Below are 12,355 nucleotides of genomic sequence, written 5' to 3' on the forward strand. Positions count from 1 at the left end.
ACCCAAGAGGGACATTCCTCCTCTCATTCCAAAGAGGATTCGGAGGAAGGGGCAGAAGATGCGCCCTCAAAATACAAACGGTCTTTAAAACAAGTAGATGGTCTGCTAAAGGTGGTTTATGCCACATTGGTTCTGCCCATTCTTTTAATGGCCTCAGAGATTACTAAATGTACTGTAAAAGTGTGGCTTTTCTTTGCCTAAACCCAGAGAGCCCTTTTTTCCCCTAAGAGCACATAAGACCTTTTCCTTTTGATGAAGACCCAGAGGCACTTTGGAATAAGGTTCCTAAACTTGATACAGCCTTTTCCCAAGTATCCAGATCAACTGACCTGACATTTGAGGACCTGGGAATACTGAGAGATCCCATGGACAAAAAGATGGATCAACAACTTAATAGGGTTTGGTAATCCATCACGGGCAATCTCAACCCAGCCATGGCTACTTCTTGCATATCTAGAAATATGGAGTACTGAGTAAACCAAAACCCAAACTAGAGATGCTTGATCCTTAAGGGCTCTGTAACAAGGCAGTAAGCCCCAGGAGGAAAGAAGAAATTGGTCAGCACAGGAGGGCAAAGGCAGCATCCTCCTGCGCCAACCAACAAAATGCAATGACTCTTCATTGCCAGTGGGGAGGAAGACTTCAGGAATTCCTCCTTCACTGGGCAAGCGTGACAGAAACCAATATATTCTAGGCATGCTGTCCCAGGGATACAAAATTAGTTTTCAGATCCTCTTCCAGAAAGATTCTTTGTGACAAACTTGTCAAGGGACACAACAAAAGCCCTACCTATGAAGAACCTGTTAAAGGATCTGATGCAACAGGGGGTTGTGATTCATGCATCTCCAGAGGAACGTTGCAAGGGTTTCTATTCCCATATCTTTCTGGTAAGGAAGCTTTCATCTCATTCTCTATTAAAAACCATTAAACAAGTCGGTCATATACAGAAGATTTTGCATGGACTCAATCTTTACAGTCAGGAATCTATTGGCCAAGGAAAGCTTCATGGCATTGATCGACTTAAGAGATGCATACCTGCATGTTCTTATAGCCTCTCTGTCCCAAACATTCCTCAGGCTGGCAGTAAATATAGAGGTGCTGCATCTACAATTCAAGGCCCCCCTTTTTGGCCTTTCATCCTCTCCACAAATTTTTACAAAGGTAATGGCAGAAGCCCTCACCCCGCTCTGTCTTCAGCGAATTGGAGTAGTCCCCATATCTGGACCACCTCCTCTTTGCCCCTTCCAGGAAAAAGAATCTTCCTTCTGGAAGAGAAGAAAAACAAGGTAATGTAGCTGCTTTTGCCAGCCCTGGGAACCTTAACGATGCCAGCCATTCAATGGACAAGGCTCCATTTCGGGACACTGCAGAGTTTCCTCCTAAGGTTTCTGGACTGTAGTCCCATACCCTTAGACACAAAAGTAAAGCTCCCCACCAGGGTCAAGAGGACTCTTTGGTGGTGGAGAAATCAATCAATTGTGTCAAAGGGCTTATTATGGTCTTTCCCAACCAACCGAAGAGTGACGTCAGATGCCAGCAAGTGGGGATGGGGGGCCCTCTGGGATTAGAATCTAGCACAGGGAGTTTGGTCTCTAGGGATAGATGCCTTGGCACATCCATGGGACTTTCAGCTTGGTTATGCCCTCCCCCCCCCCCCCCCCTTTCCAGCCAATTCTGTTGGTATTATGAAAAATACAGAAAGTGTGTCGCCAATTGGGATTCCTCTATTCTGGCCGAAAAGAGCCTGGTTCTCCACCATTCTGCAAATGGCCATCAAACCGTTCTGGCATCTTCCTCTCAAACAGGATTTACTACTTCAAGGCCTGTTCTGTATGTAGCCAGACTAAGCCTCACCGCCTGGTATCTGAGGAGCAGCTGTTATGGAAATAAAGGATTGTCAAAACCGCTGGTAACCACTTTATTTACGCTAAAGTTTGGAGGGTCTACAATACTGGGTGTTTTTGATAAATTTTTGATAAATCAAACCTTTGGAAGATGGTGTCAGTTTTGGAATTCCTAAAAAATGGTGCAGACAAAGGTCTTGCAATTTGCAGGTGCAAGTGGCCACCCTGGGAGTATACCTAGAGAGACCAGTTTCTTCAGTATCTTTTGGTCGTAAGAATTCATTTTAAGGCACTTGCTTGATCCAGGCCAACTCCTGCTAAGCATTTTCCTAGGTGGGATCTGTCGGGTTTTGCAAGCCTTCACAAAGGAGATCTAACTCTCAAGATGGTGTCTTTAGTTGCGATTGCATCCGCAAAAGAATCGGTGAACTGCATGCTCTATCAGTAAAAACCTTTTTTAAGTTTACCCCAGGGCTTGACAAATTTGCTTGGAATCTAGGAGCCAGGTCGGTAGCGGCGATCCGGACCTGTCCCTGGCCTGACATGGAGACGAGGGGAAGATGGCCCTCCCAGCCCCCCCCCCCCACCTGTCTCCAAGTCCTTGCCCATAGCTCTTAGAGAGAATTTTGTCAATTGAAAAAGATAAAAAAAAAAAATTTAAATTTTAAATTGCATTTTAGTGTAAATGAGATGAGGTCTCTCTAACCCCAGATCTCATATCTAAGAGGACCTGTCATGCTTTTTTTCTATTACAAGTGATTTTTACATTCCTTGTAATGGGAATAAAAGTGACTTTTTTTTTTTTTTTTTAACCGTGAAAACATTTTAAAATTAAAAGTTAAAATAAATAATACAAATTATTTTAAACGTGCCCCATCCCACCAAGCTTGCATGCAAAGGCGAACGCATACATGAGTAGCATATGAAAACGGTGTTCAAGCCATGCATGTGAGGTATCGCTGAGATTGGTAGAGCGAGAGCAATAATTCTAGCCCTAGACGCTCCTCTGTAACTCAAAGCATGCAACCTGTGGAATTTTTTTTAAACGTTGCCTATGGAGATTTTAAAGGGTAAATGTTTGTTGCCATTCCACAAGCAGACGCAATTTTGAAGCATGACATGTGAAAGATAATGTTACACAGAGTAAATTGATACCCAATAGAAAAAAATTGGACTAACTTTACTGTTGTCTTTTTAATTAAATAAAAAACAAAATCCCAAAAAAGTGCGCTTGTAAGTCCGCTGTGCAAATACGGTGTGATAGACAGTATTGCAACGACCGCCATTTTATTCTCTAGGGTGTTAGAACCCCTAAACATTACTTAGAATAAAAAATTATACATAAAGGGAAGGAGATGGGCAGGCAGGGGAAGCTCCATTAGCATTGCTGGTTGTCATACCAACAGCCACCACAAGAGGGAGCCATATTTCAGAAGGAAGCATAGGACCGCAGAAGGCCTCAAAGCCGCGGCCTCAATTGGAGGCGGTGTGGCCCAATACGATCACGCCGGATGGGTGCACGGAGACAGGATACCCCCCAGCTGTGCCGCCCCAGGCACCAGGTCGCTAATTCTAGTCGCAAATGCGACCTGGCACCCGGGGTTTGTCGAGTCCTCGTTTACCCAGATAGGATTATACTAAAAATAGATCCAGGGTTTTTGCCATTGCCAAAAATTGCATCAATTCATAACCAGTCGCAGGAGAATATCCTGCCACCTTTTTGTTCAAACCCTTCGGGGGAAAAGGAGAGTCTAGTTCACAACTTGAATGTGAGAAGAATTCTGTTACCTAGAAGTAACAAGGTACTTTAAGTCTTCTGACTTTATTCTCTTTTTTTTTTTTTTTTTTTTTTTTTTTCTGGCAACAAGAAGGCCCGCCAGGCATCAAAGGAGTCAATTCCTAGATGGCTAAAATCAGCTATTTTGGAAACGTACTCCCAGATAAGAATGTCTCCGCCATGGGAATTTGAGCACACTCCTACTAGAGTTCTGCCCGCTACATGGGCAGAAAAATCTGGTGCCACCCTAGATCAAATTTGTAAAGCTGCTATGTGGCCAAGTTACCTAATGTTTGGCATTTGGCAGAAAGGTCCTGCACAGGCTGTTGTCTCTCCCTAGTTGGTAAATTTTGTTTAATCTCTCAGGCACTGTCCTGTAAGACGTTTAGGGTAAATTCAAGTTAGATTTCCCGGTAACTTGTTTTGCAGGAGAATTTCAGGACGGCAGCGCCCCGCCCTTGTTTAATGCTGCGATTAACCATATTGTGATTTTGTTCCAGCTTGGGCTGGAGGTACTCTGCTACAACTAATGAGATAATATAATATAATATAATATATTTTTGGTACTTGTCCCCCCAGGGCAGTAGCCAGGTCCCCATACCCTTTTTATGGGCAATAACTTGTAGGTAAGCCTTCAAAATGTTGACTTAGATTTTTCAAGTTTGAGTTCCAACGCGAACTGAGACGGGGGGTATTTGGCCCAACTCCACTGTACACAATAACAGATATGTAAATAAAGACATGCATGTATTTAAACTTTAACAGTAGTTATGTGTTAATAATTTTTTTTCCCTTTTAGTAGCCATATAACCTATGTTGGCTTTTAAGCTTTTTTTTTTTTTTTTTTTTTTTTTTGTCCGTTTTCTAGAAAATATATTCTGTCAAGCAAACCAGAAAAGCCAATCTCTCATCCTTGGGAAAAAGGCAACCAGGTATGTATGTCCTAAAATATCTGGTCAATCAATTGGCACTTATAGCTGTCAGATGAATGCGATGTTTTATGGTTTCTAAACGTATTTGTTTTGAAAGCAACTGTTATGGCTAAATTGATTATACATCTATGGGGTAATATTTGATTCCCTTGAATGCCATTATTTAAACTTCACATCCACAGTACTAGTTATGTCCAACTCTCTGTATCTTTCCTTTTTCTTCCAAACGCAGTGATTGGGATTATATTGTAGCTCACAATTAAAACATAACTGCTATGTGGCCAAAAAAGGAGAATCTTCTGTTGGGCTAGAAGCATTTAAAAACTAAACTCTAGACAGATAGATAAAAAAAAAAAAAAAAATCAATGAATACAGCTGTATTCATTAACAATGATTATTATATATATTTTAGATCCAACTAGCGTGCAAGTGCCAACAGTTGACCTGGTAACACCGCAATAAAACTGAGAAAGGGAGAAGCGCCACTAAGAACCAATCAGTTCTGCTGCATGCAAATATACTGATAAGGAACATACTGAAAGGAGAGCGCAATTTGCTCAGGTTACTAGGATGCTGCTGCTTCAGTGTCCATTCACAAATAAGGGGGTGTAGCCTAACCAATAGAATGCCAGGTCACGAGCCTGGCTACACTGCTTGGATGGCCTTGTAAATCTCAGGACTGGATAGATAGAAATGTAAGCTATTTAGCAAACTAGGGGTTTCAGCTGTGTATTTCATAGTTTGCTTACAGTAGTTCTTTGGAGTAGCAGCATGGCTCCAATCACTTTAATGGAACATGAAGCATCACTTTTTTTTTTTTTTTTTTTTTTTGGTGCAGCAGCAAAGCATCATGGCCGTGGCATGTATACAACTGTGTTCACCAGCCTAAGGGGGCGGTTGAGGGGGAATAAAACTGCGGCTATTTTTAACCCACACACACAGCCCTTAGACCCCTTTCACAGGGAAAGGGTCGTCTTGCTACATCTTTGACATTCCCTCCATTGGCTGCCCATTACACAAAGAATACAGTTGTTCCAGCTTGGTCACATATATTACTGTTGCCCACCCCATATAAATTTAACATTCTCTTGGGCCACTTACTTGACCTTCTATGAGTGTGTAAATCGCAAAGAAGGTCCTCATTTTGTAGTGGCCATAAATAATTTGGCACTAATTACTTTTGTAGCACCCTCCTATTATAGAGTAGGCTGCTAGGTAAATGTTTTAGTTCCTCTGTAATCAGTGGAGCAATTGCTTAGGGCCTGCTCCAGTGTTTCAGTTCCGTAAGGAATGAACCATAAAAGAGAACAAGAAGTTCTCTAATGTTGTTGTTGCCAACATTCCAAAAGACATGAATGGAGAGATCCCCCTTAAAGGAAGATCACAGTAACCCCCGCTACAGCAGGACTTTTAAGGCAGACCATATGAGTAAAAAAAATTATATACAATGTATTCACAAAAACAATACAAAAGTTTACAAAAAAGTACATAAAAAGCCATACATATATCAATGCGCATAGAGATTATTTGGTCTTTATATGTGAACTCCAAAAGGCCTGACCTGTTTCAGGAGAACATTCCCTTCTTTGGAGGCATATCTATAGGAGAACAAGTAGCTGTAGTCCTTTATATATGAACAAAAATAGTGAGAATGTGTCTCAAGCGTTGTCCAACTTCCCAGATGCCACACATGGAGAAAGGGTGCTCCTCCAGCGGTATAACATAAGACCTCTGTGAGGGTTTGGTGCGGCCATCTTTGGGTCTCTGGCACTTTTGGTTATGCGTTGCTATGTGGTGACTCGGGAATTCTGGCAGACTACAAATTTGACATATTTCATATATATATGCCCACAGATATTTAACCTTTTGGTGTGAGACCCATTCTCGCATATAAGACCACATAAAATATGTGTGTGTAATAAATTTATATTATATTATATTATATTAATTTACATCTTTCTTTAAGGGGATCTCTCCATTCATGCTCAGTGTTTCAGAGGTTGCTGCTCGGTTACTTCTCCTGTCTGCTAGAGGATTCTTGAAGTATAGTAGGAGGAAGAACAGGACCTAAATATTTATGGGAGTTCAGCCAATCCCTGGGGAGGTGTTCCCAGGAGGTGGCAAAAGAGCCCATAAATAGTCTGAAGCCTGAGCAGCAGAGCGTTCCTAGGTCTAGTTCTGCTAAAGGGGACCCCTGTGCAGGGTCTCTGCCCCTGGAGCAGCTTTCTGGAAGGATTTGTGAGGAAGATGCCAAGGTCCCAGCTAGCCATAGCTGGGGGAGCCCATTCGCAAGCTGAGAACAAGGGTTCAAGTGGGGTTTGGAGAAGCTCACTGGAGGACGCAAGGAGAAAGTTGGTGGGAAAGCGTCCAACTGTCCTATGGTGGTGTGAGTCTACATCTCCCTCACTAAGAAGAGCCTGGTGGATATTGGCAGGAGGCAACTGATGATCCTGTGGCCGAGTAAACAACCCTGTTACTGGCAGACATAAGATGGAGCTATTTCAATTGTAAATATGTTTAGAATCTTAATTATACATTCATAGAAATAATCTGACATTTATGTTTTTAATTTGAATCTGTTGTGCATTCTGCTGAGAAGGAAATTAACAAATGGAAGTCCTAGCAAGTTCTGATTATTTACTGTTTTTTTTTTTTTCTTTTGTTTTTTTGTTGTCCCAGGCATATCTTGGTTATAATAATGTTGCCACTCTGTCCTTTCTTGCTGCCATTGATGGATGGGAACTGAGCAGCACAATGCGGGCTGTAAGTTTGTTTTTTTTCTCAAATCTGAAAGCAACTTTTGTGCGTGTTTTTATTTTATTTTTTTGCTTTATATTACTGCTGCATGTAGACAGTACACACATTTAAAGGGGTTGTAAACCAATGTGTTTTTTTCACCTTCATGCATCCTATGCATGAAGGTGAAAAAACACCTAGCAGTGAGCCCTGGAACTTGACCCGGAACTTTACCTGAGCCCTTGAACGGTCTCTCTCCCTGGCAGGGCCATCTTAATAGCATCATGGGCCCCTGGGCAAAGTAATGCTATGGGGCCCCTACAAGCCTGCCCAATTTACGCACCTACTCCTAAGAATTACAGTACCATATTTTCTACTTTTGTCTATGAAACATATCAAATTACGAAAATTTAAAACATGTCTTCATAAATTTAGGCCAAAATGTACTCTGCTACATGTCTTTGGTATAAAAAAAACCCCTGAGAGCTGTACTCTGATCCCCTCACCCCTGTATGCTCGCCGCCCCCCTCGTGTGTGTGTGTGTGTGTGTGTGTGTGTGTGTATATGTGTAATATATAATATAATATATATACACACTCTCCAGACACATCCCCCCCCCCCCTTACTTGAACAGCCCTTACTTGAACAGCCCTTACTTGAACAGCCCTTACTTGAACAGCCCTTACTTGAACAGCCCTTACTTGAACAGCCCTTACTTGAACAGCCCTTACTTGAACAGCCCTTACTTGAACAGCCCTTACTTGAACAGCCCTTACTTGAACAGCCCTTACTTGTTAGGTGGTGCTCCCTTGTCCCACTCCTAGCTCTTGTGCAGGACATACGAAGGGTGCACGTGCAGGGATTTACCAGAGGGGGCAGCAAAGAGCCTGATGTCGGCTCAATAAAAACTTGCACATTCCAAAAGCCAGCGCAGCCATGGAGCTGTCCTGCACCCGCCCCTGCCTTCTCCCATCCCCACCAGACAGCCGGACCCTTCTAGATGCTCGGGCCCTTACTAGTCTATGGGCTCTGTACCCATTCCAACACCCCCCCCCCCCACGGCAGCGCTGTCCATTGGCCTGCCTGTGCTCGCTAAGCCTGACTCCCTTGCCCCACTGCTATTTCTATTTGTCTGGCTCTGATGGGGGGGGGGGGCCCTGCTGCCCAGGGTTCCCTGCTCTTGATTGGATAGATTGATAGCAACACAGCTGTTGGCTCCCGCTGCTGTCAATCAAATCCAATGATGCGGGCACTGGGGGGGAGAGGCCGAGTCATACATTCGGTGGCTATGGACGACGAATGCTGGACTCTGGAGCGTGCCCGCAAGGTAACTTCCCCCCTTCTTCTAGGGGGTTATCTGATGTGGTAAGAAGCAGAGAGCTGTCGGGAGGGGGGGGGGGTGACCCCAGAAGAGGATGTTCGGGGCCACTATGTGCAAAAGGAGCTGCACAGTGGGGGTAAGTATGTTATTTAAAAAAAAAAAAAAACCTTACAATCACTTTAACTGCAGCCATCACTGGTATTATTGCTGGTAAATACCCAGAGAGCTCAGTTTAGTTTAAAAAAAAATAATATATATATATATATATATATATATATATATATATATATATATATATATATATATATATATATATATATATATATATATATATATATATATATATATATATATATATATATATATATATATATATTACTTGCCACAGATCATGTAACCACTCAAGTGACTCTGTGGCAGGTGGAGATGACAGATGGTGACCGTGACATGTGCAAATTAGGATTTAAAGTTAAAATCTCATAGGACATTAAATATAGACTTTGGTAAGCAAACAGGATCAAGACTGGCGGGTCACAATAAGGGAATTATTGTTGAATCCTTAATAAAATCAATAGTTTGCCAGTTAAAAATGATCAGGGCTATTGTATATACCATGGGCTTTGTTATAGCATTGAAAAAGATTTACAAGGCTGAAGGTAATATTGTGGCATATTCTCATACACAGTACTGGAGGTGTTCACAGTAAGAAACGTTAAAGGAATAGTATATACAGTATGTTTTATCTGCACTTGGGTTAACAAACATTTGGTCTTTTTATATTTGCAATACTCTTTCGGTATCCAAATATGCCAGGTTCCTTCTAAACTACCCCTACTTGTAAATATAATTGGAGACCTTTTTTGTTAAAATTTAGTGTGTTCTACTAGAACTAGATAATAGGTTTATTTAATGCACCACTGCCCTCTAGTGTTTATTCTTCATACTGTCTCTAAATTGAGAAAACTGAAACTGTTCAGAATTCACTTTTTGTGTCTGCAATCTAGAAACTATAGTATGAGTATGTAGAAATGGTTTGGCTAAACATCATCCAATTTTGTGTGTGTGTGTGTGTGTGTGTGTGTGTGTGTATGTATGTATGTATGATAAATATATAATATATAATCTCTATCTCTAGTGAAACTGAACGGGTGTGTGCGCATGGGCAAAGTAAGCATGTACCCATAGACACTAAAAGTTGTATGCCTTTTCATATGGGTACTATGTTATAACTGATTGTATTTAAAATGCAATGGCCCTGTCAACTCTATGGGGTTGACTCTCTAAAATGGGAGTGTAAAATCTGGTGCAGCTCTGCATAGAAACCAATCGGTTTCCAGATTTTTATTTTTTATTTTTCATTTTTTGAACAAGCTGAAGTTAGAAGCTGATTGGCTACCATGCAGGGCTGCACAAGATTTTGCACTCTCCAGTTTTAGTAAATTAACCCTTAATATGTAGCAGCTTTGATGTGTTCCATGTAGAGCTCAGGGAAGAAGATGAAGGGCACAATTTTTGTTTTATTACTACAAAAAAGATATATGTACAAAGTCTATAGCCTCCCTTATTTAATGAATCCATGAATTTACCTTCTGTCCATACCTGCCATTCTGTCTGCTTTACATAGTGAGATTAGTCTTCTGGTTTTCCCTCTTTTCAAGCACGTGACCGATGTAAAAGCTGAACTGCAGGAAGATATGACAATTTTAAGGCAACTTTGCATTCATTAATGCACTTTAATTTTTTTTTTTTTTACTTAATCTCAGCTGTTTATTACCCCCAGAAGTGACACAAGGAGACAATTGGCCATGCTGCAGTGCTTATGTGCAAACAAGGAACTGCTGATAGAAGAGAGCAGAATGACAGGAGCGTCTCCTTTCACTGTCCAGTCACGGGCTGGGTGGGGGGGAGAGAGAAGACCTGTAAATGTAATATCACTGCACCAGAGAAAAATCGGGTCCTTTTACCACAAGACAGGGCTATAAATCTCAAAATATGATGGACAGAAATAAAAATGTGGCCACTAAAACAGGTAATCTGTGTATTCAGCTGTTTGTTTTAAAGTAGGCAAATCTTTTTCATTTTGGATAGAGCAAGGGAGGGTTATAGCCCCTATCAGATTATTATTTTATTTTTTTCACCATCTGTGTCCCATTGCGGAGCTTTTCCTTCACTTCCTCTCCCATAGCCAAACAGGAAGTGAGAGGAAATCTCTGCAATTCAAGGGAATTTCTTGGGGACCCCTGGGTCACCAGAACTAGTGTCCCCATTGGAAGATTTCCCCTCTTGCTTTTCTGAAGACAACCCAAAATTTGTAATTTTCTTTTTGCGTATAATAATGGTAAACAGGACAAATGGAGAGGGGGGGATCTCCTTAATGGGCACAGACTGCAATAAAAACTGACAGGGGTTTGAATCCCTCTCCACTCTATCCAAAAACTGCCCATGGTTATACTTTAAATTGCAGCTGTGAGCTCAGTCAGCACAATTAATTGCAACTAAAATAGCAGAAACATGGTACTGCTAGAACCCTTTACATTACCCTGTGAGATCTTTCCTTTGCTACCCAGTTACAGCTCCTCTGGAATTTGTATCGCTCCCACATTATTCTCACTCCATAAAATAGGTTTGGCGCATGGGGCAACATTAAAGTAAACCGGTCCTGAAGGAAAGAAGAAACTGCCACTGCAGACCCCTCTTTTTGGAAATACTAGTTGCTGGGCTGTCAAACTGCCACTTTTACTTCAGGACCATGAGTCACAGGTGTAGATGTATTCAGATAGACTTGTCACTTTTTCTGAAATTCCTACTCTGCATCCCTTTTTTTTCTGGGTCAGCGCCCCAACATTTTAGAGCTGGTGGGGAACACCTAGCCAGGCAAGAAAGAAGTCGGCAATGGCATCCAACGTTTTTTGCCACTATCGCATCCAGACCGGGAAAAAAAAAGGTTTGACTCTTACCGCAATGGATGGACTCCAAATCAACGGAGTCGTTAGCGCTGGCAGACAGCCCTCTGCAGGGTTCGTTTGTTCGTATTCCGTCTCCACACACTACTAAGGTACGAGTGAGTACGTGCGGATCATTCGAAGGTTACTGGCCCCAGTCGAAGAGTTCCGGAACTCGTCGAGCATCCTGCTTTTCTTCTTGGTCACCACGAGGAAGAGACAAGGTGGCCATCCGATCACTCTGAATTCCTAGAGCTCTCGAATGAATCGTAGAATACAAAGGTTTTTTTCAATGCGCAAACCTGCAGTGAAACACAAAACACTCGGGCCTCTCAGCCACGAGCGAGGGGAGGGGGAAACAAAAGTGGACTCCGATCGTGAACGTACCGTTAAACAATCGACAAGTTTATTAAATAAAAATGGATACGCAGCAGACCAAAGGTATTACCCAAAAGGCCGGATTATAACAAATAAAAAATATACATTAAAAAAAACGGTTAAATTAAAAGCAAATATACACCCGTGCTAGGGAATATTCTAAGCGTGGTGGTATCGGCACAAACAGCCGACATGTTTCGTAAAAACTTACATCCTCTTGGTCTGCTGTGTATCCATTTTTATTTAATAAACTTGTCGATTGTTTAACGGTACGTTCACGATCTGAGTCCTTTTGTTTCCCCCTCCCCTCGCTCGTGGCTGGGAGGCCCGAGTGTTGTGTTTCACTGCAGGTTTGCGCATTGAAAAAAACCTTTGTATTCTACGATTCATTCGAGAGCTCTAGGAATTCAGTGATCGGACGGCCA

At 42.0% G+C, this 12,355-nt stretch overlaps 1 protein-coding gene across 3 annotated transcripts in view; it reads left to right on the forward strand.

Annotated features, from left to right (window-relative positions):
- ACOT12 (acyl-CoA thioesterase 12) overlaps positions 1–12,355 on the forward strand; it is an 86,684-nt gene that overhangs the window by 63,379 nt on the left and 10,950 nt on the right. For all 3 annotated transcript variants that reach the window (XM_077462456.1, XM_077462457.1, XM_077462455.1), the window contains 2 exons: positions 4,490–4,553; positions 7,233–7,316. In XM_077462456.1, coding sequence (XP_077318582.1) covers positions 4,490–4,553; positions 7,233–7,316 — 148 coding nt within the window. The remainder of the gene's footprint in view (positions 1–4,489; positions 4,554–7,232; positions 7,317–12,355) is intronic.

This window comes from Lithobates pipiens, unplaced genomic scaffold (assembly GCF_037356315.1).
Source record: "Lithobates pipiens isolate NorthernLeopardFrog02 unplaced genomic scaffold, aLitPip1_a1.2 Scaffold_3, whole genome shotgun sequence".
Taxonomy (NCBI): domain Eukaryota; kingdom Metazoa; phylum Chordata; class Amphibia; order Anura; family Ranidae; genus Lithobates; species Lithobates pipiens.